Source organism: Symphalangus syndactylus, chromosome 7 (genome assembly GCF_028878055.3).
Source record: "Symphalangus syndactylus isolate Jambi chromosome 7, NHGRI_mSymSyn1-v2.1_pri, whole genome shotgun sequence".
Lineage (NCBI taxonomy): Eukaryota > Metazoa > Chordata > Mammalia > Primates > Hylobatidae > Symphalangus > Symphalangus syndactylus.
The window spans coordinates 92,313,256-92,336,551 of NC_072429.2; the positions used below are offsets into that span (position 1 = coordinate 92,313,256).

A 23,296-nucleotide genomic window follows, 5' to 3' on the forward strand; every position below is an offset into this window, starting at 1 on the left:
AACTATAACACGACAAATTACGATATTTTCAACTTACTATGGGTTTATTGCGGGGAGGGGGCAGCCCTATCGTAAGTAGAGGAACTCTATACACGTTTGAAAATATCGCTGGGCTCCAGGGTTAGCCGGCCTCTAACCCATTCTTTACTGGACCTGCCAACTTCGCGCAGGGTTGGTAACCTAGCAACCAAGCAACAGGAACAGCGACTTCCGGTACCCGGACTTGGGTTGTCCAATCAGCTCAGCGGAGCCGCCGCAGAGGCTGATGGGGGGGCCTGTGAGGCTTCCAGCGTCGGTACCATGGCGACGCGCGGTGGGGCTGGGGTGGCAATGGAGGCTTGGTCGCTCTTATCCGCTCGGGCGGTGACCGCGTTCCTTCTGTTGTTCCTCCCTCGCTTCTTACAGGCGCAGACCTTCTCTTTCCCTTTCCAGCAGCCGGAGAAGTGCGACAACAACCAGTACTTTGATATCTCCGCCCTCTCCTGTGTTCCGTGTGGAGCTAACCAGAGGCAAGATGCCCGAGGTAACACGGTTTGAGGTGGGCCCTGGCAAAAGTAACACTCCCGCCTTAGTCGGCCCCTAGTCCCTGTAGATGGAGTTTTACCATGTTGATCAGGCTAGTCTCGAACTTCTGACCTTAGGTGATCCACCCGCCTCCGCCTCCCAAAGTGCTAGGATTACAGGCGTGAGCCACCGCGCCTGGCCCGAATACATGTATATTGTTTCGTGACGTAGAAATGTAAAATTTCCAGCAGCAGTTAAGTAGTTTAATGGTTTAGTTATACTTACACTTAAAATGGTAGCAACACAATACCAGCTGTGTGCCAGTGTAAGACCTTTATGTATAATAACTAATTTTGTACTCATACTAACCCTATGAGGTAGGTACCAATTTTTTTTCTCCATTTTATTGTAGAGGAAGCCAAGGCAGAGAGTTTAGTAACTTGTTCAAGGTCATGCAACCGAGTAGGAGTACTACGATTGGAACTCAAGAAGTGTGTTTCTGTGTTTGAACCCAGGCACTACTGGCTCCAGAATCCTGCTGTTAATCACTATACTGCTTCTCAAGATCCTAAGGCTTATTAAAAGTTTCACTATCTTGGAACTTTATTTTTATTTATCAAGGATAAAATTGACTTTTTTTTTTTTTTTTTTTTTAGGAACCTCATGTGTATGTCTACCAGGATTTCAGATGATCTCTAATAATGGAGGACCTGCTATTATTTGTAAAAAGTGCCCAGAAAACATGGTGCGCATAATTTATTTTAAAATAACTTAACTGTAAAAAGTAGTAAGTTAAATATCTTTATTTTTCAAAATATAATTTAATGTTTAATGTTTCCCCACAGACTTTAAAATTACTATGCTAACTTTATTTTTACTAGAGTAAGTTTTGGGAGATCAGCGAAATTTTATGCAAACTTGGAGAAACAGAAATGTATTTCTTTTAAAATCTGAAATCCAAAAAACCACAAAGCTGTAAAAATTTAAGTTTTTGTTTTTACTCGTAGAATAACTCGGTTATGAAGAAAATTAGATGAATAAGGCATATATAGAGCAGTTTGGGATGTGTACAATTTGGGATGTGTATATTCTTTTGACTGATGCAAGTGGAGTTGTCTTAGACCTACCACGTCAACAGTTTATATGATTATTGATGTTCATAATGTTATCTAAGGTGTAATTATTTCATGAAATACCAATTGCATTAATAGATTAAATAATGTCTGTTTCTGTTTTGTTAGTAATTTCATTGTATCGTAATTTTTGAAAAATTAGTAAACAGTTACTATATATAATTCTCAATTAACAAATATATTTTTCAATCATGTTGGATAATTAAAAGTCTGTGTAACAGTTGTGACATTTACAGTAATGTTTCTTCTCATTGTCATATAAAAAAACATTAATTCTGGGAATTTAATATGAAGTTATCAATTGTCCCAATTTACAACTATCTGTATTACTTGTAGGTCTGATTACCATTTTTTATATTACCATTTATTTTATATCTTTATAATAGATTATAATAGAATACCATTTATTTTATATCTTTACAAATATTGATCCTAGCTGAATTACCCATGATAAAAAGCTGCTAATAAAAAGTGGTCTCACAGCAGATTCCTTTTTCAGTGACATTGTTTAAGTTATTGTAATTTTTAAATTGTCCTATATAGGCCAGGCACGGTGGCTCACGCCTATAATCCCAGCAATTTGGGAGGCTGAGGCTGGTGGATCATGAGCTCAGGAGTTCAAGACCAACCTGGCCAATATGGTGAAACCCCATCTCTACTAAAAATACAAAAATGAGCTGGCTGTGGTGGCGCGTGCCTGTAGTCCCAGCTGCTTGGGAGGCTGAGGCAAGAGAATCGCTTGAACCCGGGAGGCAGAGGTTGCAGTGAGCCAAGATTGCACCATTGCACTCCAGCCTGGGTGACAGAGTGAGACTCTGTCTCAAAAAAATAAATAAAATATAAATAAATAAATAAATTGTCCTATATAAATGTATTGCCAAATATAGGAGTATTTCTTGATAAATTCAGTCTTTTCAACCAAAATTTAAAATAATTTGTGGCATTATTTTTGTTCTTTATAAACTTTGGTTACATCTGTGTTTGTAATTATTGTGTTTTTTGCCCCAGGCTTTTCCTAAACCATATAATATAGTAAGCCCAATTTTGAATGCTGTCATACTTTATCAAAAACCTTTACTAAGCCGGGCGTGGTGGCTCACACCTGTAATCCCAGCACTTTGGGAAGTTGAGGCAGGTGGATCACGAGGTCAAGAGATCAAGACCATCCTGGCAAACGTGGTGAAACCCCATCTCTACTAAAAATACAAAAATTAGCTGGACGTGGTGGCACATGCCTGTAGTCCCAGCTACTTGGGAGGCTGAGGCAGGAGAATTGCTTGAACCTGGGAGGCAGAGCTTGCAGTGAGCCGAGATTGTGCCACTGCACTCCAGCCTGGCGACAGTGCGAAGACTCTGTCTCAAAAAAAAAAAAAAAAAACCTTTACTAGTACAAGCCATAAATGGATGGAAGAAAATATTCTCATAAATCAATTTTAACAACTATGTGTATAATGTATATTTCATAAAATTTACCCATTTTGCATCATAAATGAATTTTTTTTTTAAACAGAGTATTACCGTTGCCCAGGCTGGAGTGCAGTGGCACGATCTCAGCTCACTGCAACCTCCACCTTTCTGGTTCAAGCCATTCTGGTGCCTCAGCCTCCCAAGTAGGATTATAGGCGTACACCACCACGCCCAGCTAATTTTTGTATTTTTAGTAGAGACGAGGTTTCACCACATTGGCCAGGCTGGCCTCAAACTTTGGCCTCAAGTGATCCACCCACCTTGGCCTCCCAAAGTGCTGGGATTACAGACGTGAGCCACTGTGCCTGGACTAAATTTTTTATGTATTTGAATTTTTAAAAATTAGAATAGTGTTTTAGAACAGGTAAGATTAACCTATTAACTGACTGTTGATTCAATCTTTTTGTGTTGTGTTGTTTTATATTTGTAAGTGGAAAAAGGAAATGACAAATAATTATGAAAGTAGGCATCCATTTGAATTAAAGATCCTGAAGAAGAAAGAACTATTATCCAGAGTTAATCCTTTAATAGTTTTCAGGACATAGTGATAATATAGAGCTTAATTTTGGAATATAAGCATGAATTATCTCTCCAGGGAATTTTTATGTGGCTCATATATGTATGATTTATTTGAATATTCACTGTAGTTACATACTCTTACGGCATTTTGTTTTGTTTTGTTTTGTTTTGAAACGGAGTCTCTCTCTGTGCCCCGGCTGGAGTGCAGTGGCGCAATCTCGGCTCACTGCAAGCTCCGCCTCCCGGGTTCATGCCATTCTCCTGCCTCAGCCTCCCGAGTAGCTGGGACTACAGGCGCCCGCGCTAATTTTTTGTATTTTTAGTAGAGACGGGGTTTCACCATGGTCTCGATCTCCTGACCTCGTGATCCGCACGCCTCGGCCTCCCAAAGTGCTGGGATTACAAGCGTGAGCCACCGCGCCCGGCCTCTTACGGCATTTTGAACTTACATGATTAAGAAGAAAAAAGTTAATTAAAAAAGATAGAAGCATTTTTTTTCTTTTAATTTAGAAAGGTGTTACAGAAGATGGCTGGAACTGCATTTCTTGCCCTAGTGGCTTAACTGCCGAAGGAAAATGTCACTGTCCCACTGGCCATATTTTAGGTAAGAATTAGATTCCTTACAAAGAAGTAGTGATAAATCTTCATTTGTGTTTTTGTTTTTGTTTGAAAAGGGCATTAATTTAAATAGTTAAGTGATTACTTAATATTTTTGCAGTGGCTCAAGCAATTCTCCTGCCTCAGCTTCCTGAGTAGCTAGGACTGCACACATAACACCACTGCAGCTGGCTAATTTTTAAATTTTTTGTAGAGACTGGGTCTTGTTACGTTGCCCAGCCTGGTCTTGAACTCCTGGTCTCGAGAGATCTTCCTGCCTCAGCCTCCTAAAGTGCTGGGATTATAGGCATCAGTCACTGTGTCCAGCCCTTAATAGTGTTTATAAAATTATTTTTGTACAAATTTAGTGATACTTAAAACATCAGCAGGCATTGAGAAGAAAATACAAAGTTTTGTCTGAGTTTTTTAAAACTCTTAATATTGTAGGATTAGATGGTTATTTCCTTAACATGACAAAATATGTCTCAACTCAAAAGCCAACTTGATGCTTAATAGGGAAAAAGTGTAAGCATTCCTATTAATGTCAGGATGTGGAAAAGGATGCAAACTATGCACTTAAGAGAAAAAAAATATTTATCATTGGAAAAGAAAAGGTGGGCCATTAATCCCAGCACTTTGGAAGGCCAAGGCAGGTGTATTGCTTGAGCTCAAGAGTTTGAGACCAGTCTGGGCAACATGGTGAAACCGCATCTCTACAAATAAAAAAAAAATTATTTGGTTACAGTGGCATGCACCTGTAGTCCCAGTTACTCTAGAGGCAAAGGTGGGAAGATTGCTTGAGCCTGGAAGGTCAAGGCTGCAGTGAGCTGAGATGGCGCCACTGCACTCCAGCCTGAGTGACAGGGTAAGACCCTGTCTCATGAAAAAAAAAAAAAAAGTAAAATATCATTGTTTACAGATGATTTGATTGTATGTTTAAAACACCCAAGAGAATGACTAAAAATTATTATAAACAGTGATGGAAAAAAATACCTCATATACAGTAGCAACAAAAAAGAAAAAAGTAGGCATATCCTTTTTTTTAATTTTAATTTTAATTTTTGTTTTTTTCTGAGACAGAGTTTTCACTGTTGTTGCCCAGGCTAGAGTGCAATGGTGCGATCTCAGCTCACTGCAACCTCCCTCCCGGGTTCAAGTTATTCTCCTGCCTCAGCCTCCTGAGTAGTTGGGATTGTAGGTATGTGCCACCACGCCTGGCTACTTTTGTATTTTTAGTGGATAACAGGGTTTCTTCATGTTGGTCAGGCTAGTTTTGAACTCCCAACCTCAGGTGGGAGTTCAAAACTCCTCACCCGCCTCAGCCTCCCAAAGTGCTGGGATTACAGGCTTGAGCCACCGCACCTCACCTTGGCATATGCTTTAGAAGGAATGTACAACATAATTAATTGAAAAAATTTGTGAGTATTACTCAGGGATATGAAGGCAGGCTTTTATAAGTGAAAATGCATTCTTCATTTTTGGATGGGAAGATTAAATATTAGAAAGATGCCAACTCTCCTACCAGTCTGTATATTTTAAAGGACCCTAATAAGTTCTATCAGGATATTATTTGTTTGTTTTGGGGTAATATACAAATAGAGTCTGAAGTTTAACAGTAAAGTTATATGAAAAGCTAAGAAAATTCTGGGAAGGGAAAGAAGGAACTACCCCATCAGATAATATATATGTTATATAGCTACTATAATCACATATATGACAGGCTTATGGGTACACAGACTGATTGATGGAACTTAAAACAGCCAATCAGAATGGATTCAAAATGGGAATTTGGTATGTGAAAAAAGTGGCATTTCATGTTAAGTGGGGATAAAACTGATTAATGGTGCTGAGAAAACTGAGAAAACACCAAGTTGGGTTTCTACCTTATTTCTGAGAAAATTAAACTCCAAATGAGTCAAATACTAAATATGAATATATGAAAGTTCTTAAAGAAAATGCAGGAAAAATTTGTATAGTTTTGGTGTAATAGGCCTAAGTATGACCAAAAATACTCAGTCACTTTGGAGGCCTAGGTGGGAGGATTACTTGAGCCATGGAGTTCCTGACCAGCCTGGGCAATATAGAGAGATTCTGTGTCTACAAAAAAAAAAGAAAAACCACAGAAGAAAAAATTGGTAAATTTATAAAATGCCATAAAAATTATAATACCAAAAACCAAACTACAAACTAAAGAAAAATATTAATGCATACAATAGACAGAGGTCGAAGTTCTTCAGTAAATGTAAAGCTCCTACAGATAAATAAAAGTAAGATGAACAGCCCAATTTTTAAAATAGCCAAAAGTCATAAATAAAATTCACATAGAAAAAATATTTTAACATGAGAAAAAGTGTTCAACTTTACTCAGAGTAACAAAATGTACATTAAAGCTAAAATGAGATTTTATTTTTAACCTACCAGATTTTATTATAAAACTTTTTCGACCAGGCACAGTGGCTCACGCTTGTAATCCAGCACTTTGGGAGGCCGAGGCGGGTGGATCACCTGAGTTCAGGAGTTCAAGACCAGCCTGACCAATGTAGTCGCTACTAAAAATTCAAAATTAGCCCAGCATGGTGGCACATGCCTGTAATCCCAGTTTCTTGGAGGCTGAGGCAGGAGAATCGCTTGAACCCGGGAGGTGGAGGTTGCAGTAAGCCAAGATCGCGCCATTGAACTTCAGCCTGGGCAACAAGAGTGAAACTCCATCTCAAAAAAAAAAAAAGAAACTTTTTCAACTTTGACAATGTATTTATTAGGATACAGGGAAATAGTTATTCGTGTATTAATGGGAAAAATTTTAAGTTGGTGCAACCTCTGTGGAAAGCAAATTTATGGTGTTTATCAAAATTAAAAATACAGATTATCTTTGCCTAGAAAGCTCTCATCTAGAAATTTCTCATTTGGATACACTTAACTGTATGCCTGAAGAAGTGTTGAATGTTTTTTTCTTGCAACATTATTCCTAAGACGAAAGATTATAAACAAAATAAGAGTCTATCAAGATGAGATCAGTCAAATAAATTATGATATAGTCATACAATGGTATAGAATGCAATTGTGGAAAAATAAGCAGGCAGTTCTACACATAGTGCTATGGAAAGAAATCTAAGATATATTGAGTAAAAAAGCAAGATATAGAATAATTTATTCATTCATCTACAAATATTTATTGAGTACCTGCTATTTATCAGCACTGTTTTATGTATTTGGTATTCCACTATTTAGCTTTTTAAAGACCATTATATATGCATATGTGCTTGTATATGCACAGGCTATTTCTGAAAAGACTCATAAGAAACTGTTAACAATGCTGCCTCCTGAGTGAAGAACTGAGTGCCCGGGAATAGTGGGAAAGAGGCTTAATTTTCATTTTAAATCTTTTTGTGCTTGGTGCGGTGGCTCACGCCTGTAATCACAGCACTTTGGGAAGCCAAGGCGGGTGGATCACCTGAGGTTAGAAGTTCAAGACCACCCTGGCCAACATGGTGAAACCCCATCTCTACTAAAAATAGAAAAATTAGCTGGGCATGATGGCAGGTGCCTGTAGTCCCAGCTACTTGGGACACTGAGGCAGAAGAATCACTTGAATCTGGGAGGTGGAGGTTACAGTGAGTGAGATCATGCCACTGCGCTCCAGCCTAGATGACAAGAGCGAAACTCTGTCTCAAAAAATAAAATAAAATAAATCCTTTTGTGCTTTTATTTTTATATTTTATATATTACCCAAAGATTAATTTTTTAATTATCTTTTTTTTCTTACTTTTTAACAATTTTTTTTTTGTGGTGCTGGGGGTCTTACTATATATCTCAAGCTGGTCTCGAACTCCTGACCTCAAGCAGTCCTCCTGCCTTGATCTCTCAATGTGTTGGGATTACAGGTGTGAGCCACCAAGCCTGGTCTTATTTTTTCAGAGATGAGGTCTTATTATGTTAGCCAGGCTGGATTCAAACTCCTGGGCTTAAGCAATCTACTGCACCCGGCTTCTTAGTAGTTTCATTGGCACTGTTGCCTCCATTGAAAATATTAACTTTATTCTCACGGTATTTGGGGGGTGTATTCTTAGGGATGGGACTAATGAAAGTTTTATGAGTTGGATGGCAATATGAAATTTATTACAATTCATGATGTACTAATTTTGGTGTGTGTGTGTGTGTGCACATTCAGAATTTTTTTATTATAAAGATCTACATTATATAGCCACAGGAAACATAAGTGGTATGTTTGCATAAATGTTTCATACACAAATATTGTTCTAGCATACTTTTCAGTTAACAGTATGCTCTGATGCTCTATTAGATTTACCTGATTCTTTTTTTTTTTTTTTTTTTTTGAGACGGAGTCTCGCTCTGTCGCCCAGGCTGGAGTGCAGTGGCGCGATCTCGGCTCACTGCAAGCTCTGCCTCCTGGGTTCACGCCATTCTCCTGCCTCAGCCTCTCTGAGTAGCTGGGACTACAGGCGCCCGCCACAACGCCCGGCTAATTTTTTGTATTTTTAGTAGAGATGGGGTTTCACCGTGGTCTCGATCTCCTGACCTCGTGATCCGCCCGCCTCGGCCTCCCAAAGTGCTGGGATTACAAGCGTGAGCCACCGCGCCCGGCCGATTCTTTTTTTTTTTTTTGAAACAGGGTCTCACTCTTGTCCAGGCTGGAGTGTAGTGGTGTGATCTCAGCTCACTGCAACCTCCACCTACCAGGTTCAAGTGATTCTCATGCCTCAGCCACTTGAGTAGCTGGGATTACAGGCACGTGCCACCACGCCCAGCTAATTTTGTATTTTTTTTTAGTAGAGACAAGGTTTTGCCATATTGGCCAGGCTGGTCTTAAACTCCTGGCCTCATGTGATCCACCCACCTTAGCCTCCCAAAGGGCTGGGATTACAGGCATGAGCCTCCTCACCTGGCCTTACCTGATTCTTTTTAATATATTCCATAGTATTTTGTAGCATGGATATACCACCATTCTGCTATTTTAAATATTCATGTTGTTTCTAACAAATAATGCTTCAATGAATATCCTTATATACATGTTCAAGTGTTTCTGTAGGTCAGGTATCTAAAAACAAAATTGTAGTGTTATAAGGATGTGAATTTGAAACTTTAATAGATACTACTAAAAGCCTTCTAAGTTGCAGAAACTTATCAGTAATCTATGAAAATACTTGCTTCCCCATCCTAGTGTGACAGAAATGTATAGATAAGAGGTAAGAAAATTTTTGAGGAAAAAAAATACTGACTTAATTGTTATGATGACTTGGAAAGTGATTTTCTATATTTTACTATGTGAGAATAGGGAAGGCATCACTTCTCTTTTTTTTTGGAGTCATGGACAGGTACGAAGGGATCACTTCTCTATACTTTATTATGGAGATACTTGTTATGCCTTTAATGCAAATGAGGTGTTTTGAGAATTAATAGAATAATAGTTACAATTGGGTTTTGTTAAATATTTTCTGAATATGTAGAAGCTTATATGTTTACTATGAGTTACATCTTTATTTTGTTTCTAAACTGTTTAGTGGAAAGAGACGTTAATGGAACATTGTTGTCTCAAGCAACTTGTGAGCTCTGTGATGGAAATGAAAACTCTTTTACGGTAGCAAATGCTTTAGGAGACAAGTAAGCAGTGTGATGGGGGCTAACTTCATTAATATCATATTAATGTATAATTTGTACTTTTAAGAGTGTTTTCCTATCATATCACTTAGTTTTCACAGTAACCCAAGGAAGGATAGAAGTAGACATTAACAGATACAGAAGCTGAAGCCCAGAGCATGAGACACACTAGGGTTCAAATTTTGGTCCAGTCTGTTAGTTGTCTGACTTTGAATAGCTCACTACCTCACAATCCCTTGTCTTTAGAATGGTAATGTTACCATCCACTTCATAGGCTGTAATGGCTCAGAAATAATAAGTAATAAAGTAAATAGATACAGTTCTTAGTATAGTGCTATATAGTAACCACTCTGTACAGGGTAGCTATTTTTGTTTGTTATTATGTAATTTGTATATAATCTGTAATATAATTACGTACTAAGTATTATACTAAAGCCCTTAGGTATTATAATGTTACATAGAAAAACATAAATGTATACTAATAATAGCCCAGGTACCCTGATTTATAGTCCCATTTTCTGTTGCTTCCTGTTCCCCCTTTGTGCATGTGTTTGTGAAACACACACACACACACACACCCCTGCCTGCCTATATACTTCCCTCTAATTTAAGCACATTATACCAGCTTCAGCTTCTTTAATTTATTAGAGGCCTACATCATGACTTCCCTCCAGGCACAGTTTTTTCTTTAGTTTCCAAATTTAATATAGAAAATAGTTGAGCAGCTTTTCTGAGGGCTACTTAGTGTTGGATCGTCTTTTCTCTAAGGCTGACTCGAGTTATGGCATCCAAATACCGATTTTTTTTGCCCCTCTAGTATTTCCCCAAGCCTGGTGTGTTTTATGTCATGCCCCAGCCCGACTCCTACCTGCTCTATTTTGCAAGTGATGAATACCCATATATTCACTCATCACTGTCCTCATTGGTCCAGTACCCTCCCTCCCTCTATCTCATTCATTAATGAAAAATATGAAGTATTTTTCTAAAATAAACAAAGATGGTAAATAGAATTTATTTAAAAGTGTTGGCTGTAGGTTTGATAGGAGCTAGAGATACATTTCTCTTCAGCTTATGCTACCTTTTTACTTTGTGGCACATAAAATAAGGAAAGTATATTTGATATAACTAATTGTAAAAATTGATTGCATTTCATTTATATGAGTTCATTGGTCTCTTGTTAGTTGAGTGACTTAATTATCATTGATATTCAGAATTATTCATTATGTACATTCCATGTAGTTAAAAAATACTCTTCTATTATTGATTAGTTTTACTTACTTTATACTTTGTAACACAGAATGGCCTAAAACTATTCAAATCAGTGTTATTTTAAATTTGTTTAACATATTTACATAATTGCTTACTGAATGAATCTACTCTAATCCATTGTTTAGAAAGATAGCTTTTCTATTAGGTTTAGTATAATTTATTAACATTTTAAAAATTATTTTTGTTATATTGAACAGGTGCGTCCGATGTGAGCCAACATTTGTTAATACCAGCAGGTCCTGTGCATGTTCAGAACCTAACATTTTAGTAAGGCTAACCAAATTGATAAAGTATATATATTTTTAATTCAATTGCTTATGCCTTTTCATAAGCTTCTATTTTTTCCCACGTTTATTTATGAAGACAGGGGGATTATGTTTCAGCAGCACAGGGAATTTTCCTCTACGTAGAATTTCAACTGCACGTTATGGAGAAGTTGTGAGTATGTTTCAATTTTTTTGTTCTGTTGTTAAAAAACTTTCTACATTTCATCCATTAGTAATTAATTTCAGGCTAGAATGAGAAACACTTTTGTGTAAATCATTTTAAAACAGAAAAAAATCAATCTAAGAAACATTAGTCTAATAATTCAGCAGTATGATTTCTAAGTACAGTACTTAGCCTGTACCATAGCCTGTTTGTTTTTCAGTGCGCTACAGAATGTTTACACCAGAAATATCTGGTATATGTTCTGTATAGGATGCAGTATAATACATTTAAGGGCACCAGAAACTCTAGATTTGAACCCTGGATTTGCAAGTCATTAGTTTTGTATCCTTGGACCTTGAGAAGATTTCAAAACTTCAGTTTATTGTCTGTAAGTTGGACATAATAAAAATACCTTTATCACAGTGCCTGTACATGGTAATCATTAGAGAAATCAGGATTATTCTTATTTGGCCAGATTTTATTTTTGTTTGAGACAGAGTCTCGCTCTGTTGCCCAGGCGGGAGTGCTGTGGCGCAGTCTTGGCTCACTGCAACCTCTGCCTCCCAGGTTCAAGCGATTCTCCTGCCTCAGTGAGTAGCTGAGATTACAGGCACCTGCCACTACGCCCGGCTAATTTTTTGTATTTTCAGTAGAGATGGGATTTCTCCATGTTGGCCAGGCTGGTCTTGAACTCCTGACCTGGTGATCCACCCACCTTGGCCTCCCAAAGTGCTGGGATTACATGCATGAGCCACTGCGCCCAGCCAATTGTTTCTTATTTTGTGGATGAGAGCACTGAGGCCTAGAGTTAGAGCTTTGGCAGCAGATGCTGGTGATAACCACTTCTAGGGTATAAAATGGAAAGTAAGTAGATGAATTGGAACTAAAGAGGTAACAAATCCAAGAGAACAAGAGTTAGATGACTAGGAGTTACAATAGAAATTAATGAATGAACATGGAAGATGCTTAGTATGCCAGAGTTTTGGGTGGACAGGGTGTGATCTGGTTGTTAATATCATTATCGTTAATGTTATTATTGAATATAAGAGTGATTAAGAGGACTGTGAGGATAGCAATGATGAGGGTGGGATCTAGGATCTTGATGAATCAGGCAAAAATTCCTCTCCTCCAGTATAGTCTTGTGAGGAAGACAGGCAAGTATCAAGTAGCTACAAGACAACAAAATAAAAGCTTAAATACATAGGTAGCTCTGGGATTATCCCAAAATTGGCTCATCTGTAACAAGATACGTGTCTTCTGGGGCATTCTTCTCCAGATTGGAGTGAATATCTGTATATGATTATTCAATTTGCAGGCCTTTAATTTTCCTTTTTTCCTTTTTCAAATAATTTAATTTGAAATAATTTTGCTGGAAGTCCCAACGATGACTCTTTGTTCTTTCTGGTCTGAGATCCCCAATCATTTAGTGGTCATGTCCCTTTAGCTTCCTCCGATCTGGAACTAGGTCCTCAGTATTTCCCTGTCTTTCATGAATGCAACAGTTTTAAAGATTACAGGCCTTACCATCCTACAGATACTTTCCTCACACTTTGTACCTGCTTAGATGAAAGCCACAAAAAAGATGTCATGTTCTTTTCAGTGGACTGCATCACATCCAGGGGCACACAGTGTCTACCTGTGCCACCACTGATGCTGTTAACCTTGATTACCTGCCCTAAAGTCACCATGACTACCATAAAGTTACCATTTTTCATTTGTAATTGATTAGTATTTTGTGAGGAGTATTTCTGAGATTATACTTCCTCACTAACCCTTAACTCACTAGCATTAGTCTCCATTGTTGAACCACTACTGTGATGGTTGCCAAAGGTTAATTTTGGATTTCCATCCACATTTGATTACTTCCACATTTATTAATTGACATTCTATTGTAAGGAAGAACTATCTCTTCTTCCCCATTTATACACTTATTTTTTAAAATTAATATCCATGTGGATTTGTGGGTTCCTAATTTATTCAGTTGGTTATAATCCAACATACTCATTATTTGTTTTGATGCTCAAATTGTCCTATATCTGGCCAATAAAAGTCCCTTCAAGTTGGCTCCTGCATGGTTTTTTTTTTTTCTTTTTGACATGTCCCCATCATTCTTTGAACATTTGCTTTATGGTACAACAAGATTTCTAGGCTAATCTTGTAATTTTCCTGCCTCAGACCTGGAATCAGCCATTTCTTTTTTTTCTTTTTTTTTTTTTTTGAGACAGAGTTTCATGCTTGTTGCCCAGGCTGGAGTGCAATGGCACAATCTTGGCTCACCGCAACCTCCACCTCCCGGGTGCAAGTGGTTTCCCTGCCTCCGCCTCCCAAGTAGCTGGGATTACAGGCATGCGCCACCACACCTGGCTAATTTTTGTATTTTTAATAGAGACAGAGTTTCTCCATATTGGTCAGGCTGGTCTCGAACTCCCCACCTCAGGTGATCTACCCACCTCAGCCTCCCAAAGTGCTGGGATTACAGGCATGAGCCACCACACCCGGCCGGAATCAGCCATTTCTTTAATCATTTTTGTAGGATAAATATTTAGAAACCAAGATTAACACACTTAGTATGTCCTCTCAGCAAACGTGGCTAGGAAATATACACATACATACATACACACATCTATGACTATTTCTGTGTCTGTGTATATATATTAAAAGGGCTGGGCGTGGTGGCTCACGCCTGTGATCACAGCACTTTGGAAGGCCGAGGCAGGTGGATCACTTGAGGTCAGGAGTTTGAGACCAATCTGGCCAACATGGTAAAACCTCGTCTCTACTAAAAATACAAAAATTGGCTGGGTGTGGTGGTGCCCTCCTGTAATCCCAGCTTCTCGAGAGGCTAAGACAGGAGAATCACTCAAACCTGGTAGGTGGAAGTCGCAGTGAGCCAAGATCACGCCACTGCACTCCAGCCTGGGCAACAGAACAAGCTCTGTCTCAAATAAAATAAAATAAAATAAAATAAAATAGCTCATACTGATCCCTTTAATTCTGAAGCAATACTTCAGGGTTCTTTCTAACCTTTCCCTTTGATAAGTTTTAAGTATCTTCTCCAGGAGTGAGAAATCTTGGGTTCATTATCCTCAATTTATTTATATGCTCAATGTGACCAATCTTCTAACCCCCTCACTTTGTATTCCACCTCCACATTCTCCCCCCTCTGCTAGCACCATGCAGTTGACCCATTATAGACTTCTTTGATAGGTGGGTAGGGAGGAACTGTTCCATCCTTAATGTTGTTCTGATTCAGTTAATGTATTTCATTTAAACATACCAGATTTTTTTTAAATTAAAAATAATAAAACATTTTAAAAAAAACAAAACCGCCTCGACCCTTCCCAAAACTTTCCCGGTCCCACATGCAGACACTGTAGCCGCGACCGGAGGTTGGGGCACTGGGAACAGGAACAACACAACTGCCCAGCCTGGGGCACCTGAGGGACAACCTGGAGCACTGCAAAGGTCTAGCAGAACCAACACTGGCGCGGGCAGGGAAGGGCAGCCTGATGGGCTTGTGGGGCAGCTCCCACCACCTTGAAGAAGGGCTGCCTGCAAGGCAACGGCCATAGGAGGCGAGCAAGGGGTGCCTGCTGCCTCAGAGGACCCCTCAGTCCTGCCGATGCCATGAGGCAGAGGGTGGAGGAAGCGAGGTCAGCCGGATTCCACATCCCTGCATCCCACATACTGCCCAAGGGCAGGGAGGAGAGGTGAGGGGCCCATAGGAATGAGAAGAGCGGTTCCATTTGCCATGAATGTCTGTCCCCCATCTGTCGCAGCTCAGACCTGGCCAGGGAGAGCATGACATCACCACAGCAATTGTGGGCTAAACATACCAGTTCTGAACACTGATTCTTTCCTAAGGACAGATTTAGAATTCCTGATTTTAAGTCATGTTGCAACTGCTTTTCAGACTGGTTCCATGTAGCCAGTGTATAAAACGTGTAAGCAAAATCTAGTTAAGATGGTTTGATTACCCTTGCCTAGTCTCAGTTTGCAAGAATAAGAACTCAGTTTTATCCTTGTACTTGTAAGTCAATCAGATTCTAAGAGCTTGTTTACAGTAGTTAAACTCAGACGAGATTAGATTAATTGATAAACCAGAATACATGTTTATTAGTTTATGTTGAGACTGTAATTGCCAATTAGACTGAAATATTTGTATTGACTCCATAACATACATTCTTCCTAATTGGAAAAGTCTACTTTGAACGTTAAGGTTGGTAGTTTTCTTAGAGAACAAAATTGGAACATAATTCTGTTTGTATAATTTTATAACAAGGCATCCAATCCTACTCATCCTGCTCTTGGAATATACTTGCCAATCAGAAAAAAATTTTCACATACATGAGTTAGTGTCTCCCCATTCCCTTTCCCTCAAATACATTAATAGTGAAATAGCTTCATGGTTTTTGGTTGTCCCAACTTTTATTTTGAAAAATTTCAAAATTGCAGAAAAGCTGAAAGAATTAGACAATGGCTATGCCTATGTCTTTCACCTAGGTTAAAGAATTATTAATGTTTTGCCACATTTGCTTTATCTCTCTGTATATATGTAAATATATACACAAACACAATGTTTTTTTCCCCTGAGCCATTTGAAAATAAGTTGTAGACATAATGACATTGCACTCCAAATACTTTAGGGTGGATCTCCAAAAAATAAGGCATTTTCCTAGAATCACACCCAAGGAATTTAAAATTAACATAATAGAATTAAATGATATCCATTCATACCCAAATTTTCCCAGTTGTTCAAAAATGTTCTTTATTCTCCCTTCCTTTTTGGGGGGAACAGATACCTAGGATCCAATCAAGGATCCCACACTGCAGTTAGTCTTTCTAGTGTCCTTTAATCTAGAACATATCCCTGCTTCACTTTGCTTTTGTGGTTTGTCTCCTCTGTATTTTTCTGATTGTTTTCTCATGATTAGACACAGTGAAACATATTTTCGCAAGGTGTTATATAGATGTTGTATACAGCTCATTGCATCCCAACAAGGGGTATGTAATGTCTGTCAGGTTGTCCAGTTATTGGTGATAGTAAATTTGATTGCTAGGCCGGACATGGTGGCTCACTCCTGTAATCCCAGCACTTTGGGAGGCCAAGGCAGGTAGATCACCTGAGGTCAGGAGTTCAAGACAAGCCTGGCCAACATGGTGAAACCCCATCTCTACTGAAAATACACAAATTAGCCAGGCGTGGCGGCAGGCTCCTGTAACCCCAGCTACTCAGGAGGCTGAGGCAGGAGAATCGCTTGAACCCAGGAGGCAGAGGTTGCAGTGAGCCAAGATCGCGCCATTGCACTCCAGCCTGGGCAACAAGAGCGAAACTCCGTCTCAAAAAAAAAAAAAAAAAATTGATTTCTTGGTCATAGTTATGTCTGCCACTTCTCTCTGTTGTAAAGGTATTGTGATTAATATGTTAGTCTGAGACTATGTAAATATCCATTTTAGCAATTAATGAATCTTGCCTGTATCAGTTATTAAACTGGTGATTTCTAATAACAATTGTTATTCCCTCTACATTTATTAGCTAGCAATTGTCTGTAGAAGCACTTTACTTTTTCTCTGTGATTTTTTTTTTAAAAAAAAAGCTTTATTATGAACTCATAGAATCTTTGTTTACTCATTGTGTTATAATCTGTTACTGTTATTCTTCTTTTAGAAGTTCAAGTTTTACCAAATTTGAACTTCCTTTCAGCATAGCTCCTGTGTTGTTTTGACGTGACTTTAGACTTTAGGGATTTCCTTGGTTTCTCTATACCATGTTCCAGACTCATCTTGTATAATTATATTTTTTAATAGTTCCATAATAGTCTGGCTTATGCACTAAATTTTGTATAATGGTATCTCCAGAGAATATTTAGGTTTTCAGTTATTAACTATATTGCTGTCAACCATTTTATGCACATAAATATGTTTTCCCATTTAGAGAGATTATTGCTTTAAGATAAATTTCCTAAGTGTTCCTAAATTTCTGGGTTAGAGTATATGGATATTGCTTTATAAAAGTATCATGCAACTTTCACACTATCAGTGGCATCATATGTGGCTCCATTTTACATGCATTTGTCAGTACTGTTGTGTTGCATTTCCTTTTTTACCAGTTTGTGTGCATGTGTTCCTCAGCCTTCTATGCATTTTTTCTTACAAAATAATTTTTGCTTATTAAATATACACAAATAGTACCTCATAGTTTTATTATAGATTTCTCTGATCACTGTGGTGCCATGTTCATATAATTTAGTTATATCACTTGTGTGTGTGCTCAGACAATTTTCTCTGAATGGTGCTTCTTAGTTTCTCATATTTTAGCAAGATGTACAGATAAGCTTTAAAGTAATGTTTTTTAACCAGAGGTTTGTTATCTGTAGTCTTCAAAACCCATGTAATTGCCTTGGTCTCATCTGGAGATGCTGATTGGTTTTTGTTTGGGATGAAGCCAGGCATTTTTTGTTTTTAGAAAGTTCTGCAGGTGATTGTGATGCCCATCATTGTTTGAGAACCACCACTTTGGAGATTTGAAATTATTTCCCCCCATTTTTTTTATTGCTTGCCAATTTGGTACAGTATTTATAATAATTATAAACCAGTAAATATTAACCACTCAGTACTAAGGATCTGTTATTTTTTCTTTTGTTTGCCACTTTATTTTTTATGTTAGTGAAATAGGTGTGTAGTATTTTTTGATTACAGACACATTTTGTCTCGTTATATCTTTTGCCTCAGTGTGATTATTTTGTAATGCAGTCCTATTTATAATAACTGACATTGGTTAAAATCAATTCTTGTATTCCTATTAGTATCTGTTTTTCTACTAACATTGTGAAAGTAATGTGAAACATTTCCCATTCAACAATATGCATATTGGGGTCATTTGAACTTAAAAAATAAAATGTATCTTTTTGTTTACAGGGCATGTCTTTAACTTCAGAATGGTTTGCAAAGTATTTGCAATCATCAGCAGCTGCATGTTGGGTAAGTTTGAATTTTTTAAATAAATTTCATTTTATTTTGAAGAATTATACCATTTATTTACCCAGATAATAAAAGTTTTATTTCTAAGTAGCTATAGCTTCTTGGTCATAATCTTATAAGAAGAATAAACCCTTTCTTGTGGGCTGAAAGAGAATACATGAAGAAGATGTTATTTAGTATACACAAATTGAATGTCTCCAAGCTTTTTTAGCTGAAACGGAGTGTTAGGAGAAACTGTCACTTAGTAAATGTTTATTGATGACCTACTGTGTGCCAGGCCCAATTCTTAAATCAGGTTAGATATTTCAGAAAAAGAAAAAAACAGTCCTTCATGGAGTTACAGCCTAAGTAAATGTCAGGTTGTGCTAAGTGCTATGAAGGCAAATAGTTAAGAGTAAAGTACATAGAGGGGGTGGGGGATGCTATTTTATATAGTGATCAGGACAGGCATCTCTGAGAGGGTTATAGTTGAGCAAAGAACTGAAAAAAGTGAGAGTGAGCCATGTAAACATCAAGGAGAAGAGTGTTCTAAGCAGAAACCATAGCAGGAGCAAAGATCTCAAAGCAGTTTACTGGCTTATTCATGCTTAAGAGAGAAGGAGGAGGCTGGAGTGGCTGGAACAGAGTGAGCAGGGAAAGTGGAGTGGAGATGAGGTCAGGGATATAGGGAGTGGCTACGGCAAGGCCCTGGAGTTTATTTTAAGGGAGATAGAAGGATTTCATGCAAAGGAAGACATGATAGAACTTCAGTTCTTGAAAGGATCATTGTAGCATGGAGAATAGAATTTGTTGGGGTAAGGGACCATTTAGGAGAGTATTACAGTAATCTGAGTGAGAGATAGTGGACCATTGCACAAGGTGGTACTGCAGAAATGAGAGAAGCATTTATCTTCAGCTATGCTTTGAAGATTTAGCTGACAGAATTTACTCATGAGCTGGATAAGGGGCAAGAGAGAAATAAAGTTCAAAGTTTTTCACATGAATAACTGTAAAAATGGAATTGCCTTTTCCTGATAGGGAAAACTGAGAAAGATGGTTGAGAGGCAAACTCAACAAATGATCTCATTTTGTTGTTTATAAAGCAGATTACTTAAACAAAATGGATTAGATTTTATGTGTAAGATCTAATATACAAATTATTGTTCTTTCAAATATAGTCTATTAGTTTTTTAATGTCATGCCAAGAGTTTTTCCTTAGTTCTTTCAGTTTCTTGTCTTTATATTTTAACCTAAAATTTACAATTAAAATGTTTGTGTTACTTCTCTTCCCAAGTGGAAAGTTTATTTTCTCCTTAAGCTAGAGGGAAGGTTTTAAAAAGCAAAAGAATACAAAAAAAAATTATTAGTAAAATAGGTAAAAAAAAAAAAAAATTTTTTTTTTGAGACAGAGCCTCACCCTGTTGCCCAGGCTGGAGTGCACAATCTTGACTCACTGCAGCCTCCGCCTCCTGGGCTCAAGAGATCCTCCTGCCTCAGCCTCCCGGGTAGCTAGGACTACAGGGGCATGCCACCACACTCAGCTAATTTTTCTATTTTTAGCAGAGACAGGGTTTCACCACATAGGGCAGGCTGCTTTCAAACTCCTGACCTCAAGTGATCTGCCTGCCTTGACCTCCCAAAGTGCTGGGATTACAAGTGTGAGCCACCATGCCCGGCCTAGAATAGGCAAAATGAAAACAAAATAAACTTTTTTTTCTTTTTTTTATTTCTTTTTTTATTATACTTTAAGTTCTAGGGTACATGTGCACAACATGCAGGTTTGTTACATAGGTATACATGTGCCATGTTGGTGTGCTGCACCCATTAACTCATCATTTACATTAGGTATTTCTCCTAATGCTATCCCTCGCCCCCCACCCAAAGACAGGCCCCAGTGTGTGATGTTACCCGCCCTGTGTCCAAGTGTTCTCATTGTTCAATTCCCACCTATGAGTGAGAACATAGAGTGTTTAGTTTTCTGTCCTTGTGATAGTTTACTCAGAATGATGGTTTCCAGCTTCATCCATGTCCCTGCAAAGGACATGAACTCATCCTTTTTTATGGCTGCTTAGTATTCCATGGTGTATAATGTGCCACATTTTCTTAATCCAGTCTATCATTGATGGACATTTGGGTTGGTTCCAAGTCTTTGCTATTGTGAATAGTGCCGCAATAAACATACGTGTGCATGTGTCTTTATAGTAGCATGATTTATAATCCTTTGGGTATATACCCAGTAATGGGATGGCTGGGTCAAATGGTATTTCTAGTTCTAGATTCTTGAGGAATTGCCACACTGTCTTCCACAATGGTTGAACTAGTTTACACTCCCATCAGTGTCAAAGCATTCCTATTTCTCAATATCCTCTCCAGCATCTGTTGTTTCCTGACTTTTTAATGATCACCATTTTAACTGGTGTGAGATGGTATCTCTTTGTGGTTTTGATTTACATTTCTCTAATGACCAGTGAGGATGAGCATTTTTTCATGTGTCTGTTGGCTGCATAAATGTCTTCTTTTGAGAAGTGTCTGTTCGTATCCTTTGCCCACTTTTTGATGGGGTTGTTTTTTTCTTGTAAATTTGTTTAAGTTCTTTGTAGATTCTGGATATTAGCCCTTTGTCAGATGGGTGATTGCAAAAAATTTCTCCCATTCTGTAGGTTGTGTGTTCACTCTGATGGTAATTTCTTTTGCTGTGCAGAAGCTCTTTAGTTTAATTAGATCCGATTTGTCTATTTTGGCTTTTGTTGCCATTGCTTTTGGTGTTTTAGTCATGAAGTCCTTGCCCATGCCTATGTACTGAATGGTATTGCCTAGGTTTTCTTCTAGGGTTTTTATGGTTTTAGGTCTAACATTTAAGTCTTTAAACCATCTTGAATTAATTTTTGAATAAGGTGTAAGGAAGGTGTCCAGTTTCAGCTTTCTACATATGGCTGGCCGGTTTTCCCAGCACCATTTATTAAATAGGGAATCTTTTCCCCATTTCTTGTTTTTGTCAGGTTTGTCAAGGATCAGATGGTTGTAGATGTGTGGTGTTATTTCTGAGGCCTCTGTTCTGTTCCATTGGTGTATGTATCTGTTTTGGTACCAGTACTGTGCTGTTTTGGTTACTGTAGCCTTATAATACAGTTTGAAGTCAGGTAGCGTGATGCCTCCAGCTTTGTTCTTTTTGTGTAGGATTGACTTGGCAATGCAGGCTCTTTTTTGGTTCCATAGGAACTTTACAGTAGTTTTTTCCAATTCTGTGAAGAAAGTCATTGGTAGCTTGATGGGGATGGTGTTGAATCTATAAGTTACCTGGGACAGTAGGGCCATTTTCACAATATTGATTCTTCCTGTCCACGAGCATGGAGTGTACTTCCATTTGTTTGTGTCCTCCTTTATTTCGTTGAGCAGTGATTTGTAATTCTCCTTGAAGAGGTGCTTCACATCCCTTGTAAGTTGGATTCCTAGGTATTTTATTCTCTTTGTACGAATCGTGAATGGGAGTTCACTCATGATTTGGCTCTCTTTTTGTCTGTTATTGGTGTATAGGAATGCTTGTGATGTTTGCACATTGATTTTGTATCCTGAGACTTTGCTGAAGTTGCTTATCAGCTTGAGATTTTGGGCTGAGACAATGGGGTTTTCTAAATATGCAATCATGTCATCTGCAAACAGGGACAATTTGACTTCCTCTTTTCCTAATTGAATACCCTTTATTTCTTTCTCTTGCCTGATTGCCCTGGCCAGAACTTCCAACACCACGTTGAATAGGAGTGGTGAGAGAGGGCATCCTTGTCTTATGCCCGTTTTCAAAGGGAATGCTTCCAGTTTTTGCCCATTCAGTATGATATTGGCTGTGGGTTTGTCATAAATAGCTCTTATTATTTTGAGATATGTTCCATCAATACCTAGTTTATTGAGAGTTTTTAGCATGAAGGGCTGTTGAATTTTATCGAAGGTCTGTTCTGCATCTATTGAGGTAATCATGTGGTTTTTGTCATTGATTCTGTTTATGTGGTGGATTACGTTTATTGATTTGCATGTGTTGAACCAGCCTAGCATCCCAGGGATGAAGTCAGCTTGATCGTGTTGGATAAGCTTTTTGATGTGTTGCTGGATTTGGTTTGCCAGTATTTTATTGAGGATTTTTGCATTGATGTTCATCAGGGATATTGGTCTAAAATTCTCTTTTTTTTTGTTGTATCTCTGCCAGGCTTTGGTATCAGGATCATGTTGGCCTCATAAAATGAGTTAGGGAGGATTCCCTCTTTTTCTATTGATTGAAATAGTTTCAGAAGGAATGATACCAGCTCCTCTTATACCTCTGGTAGAATTCGACTGTGAATCCATCTGCTTCTGGACTATTTTTGGTTGGTAGGCTATTGATTATTGCCTCAATTTCAGAGGCTGTTGTTGGTCTATTCAGAGATTGAGCTTCTTCCTCGTTTAGTCTTGGGAGGGTGTATGTGTCGCGGAATTTATCCATTTCTTCTAGATTTTCTAGTTTATTTGTGTAGAGGTGTTTATAGTATTATCTGATGGTAGTTTGTATTTCTGTGGGATCAGTGGTGATATCCCCGTTATCATTTTTTATTGCATCTATTTGATTCTTCTCTCTTTTCCTCTTTATTAGTCTTGCTAGTGGTCTATCAATTTTGTTGATCTTTTCAAAAAACCAGCTCCTGGATTCATTGATTTTTTGAAGGGTTTTTTGTGTCTCTATCTCTTTCAGTTCTGCTCTAGTCTTAGTTATTTCCTGCCTTCTGCTCTCTTTTGAATTTGTTTGCTCTTGCTTCTTTACTTCTTTTAATTGTGGT

General features: G+C 38.1%; 1 protein-coding gene across 6 annotated transcripts in view; it reads left to right on the forward strand.

The window, feature by feature from the left end:
* Positions 1–261: 261 nt before the first annotated feature.
* Positions 262–23,296, forward strand: part of TMEM67 (transmembrane protein 67) — a 66,318-nt gene continuing 43,283 nt past the window's right edge. For 2 of the 6 annotated variants that reach the window (XR_010121924.1, XM_055286759.2), the window contains exons 1-7: positions 286–523; positions 1,161–1,249; positions 4,134–4,227; positions 9,740–9,839; positions 11,303–11,372; positions 11,469–11,543; positions 18,453–18,515. Coding sequence is in view for 4 of the 6 variants with exons in the window: in XM_055286759.2 (XP_055142734.1) it covers positions 301–523; positions 1,161–1,249; positions 4,134–4,227; positions 9,740–9,839; positions 11,303–11,372; positions 11,469–11,543; positions 18,453–18,515 (714 nt within the window). In the remaining 2 variants the exon portion in view is untranslated. Of the gene's footprint in view, positions 524–1,160; positions 1,250–4,133; positions 4,228–5,300; positions 5,419–9,739; positions 9,840–11,302; positions 11,373–11,468; positions 11,544–18,452; positions 18,516–23,296 lie in introns of those variants that run through there. The other 4 variants (XM_055286761.2, XM_055286758.2, XR_008659032.2 and 1 more) reach the window with 4 other exon arrangements.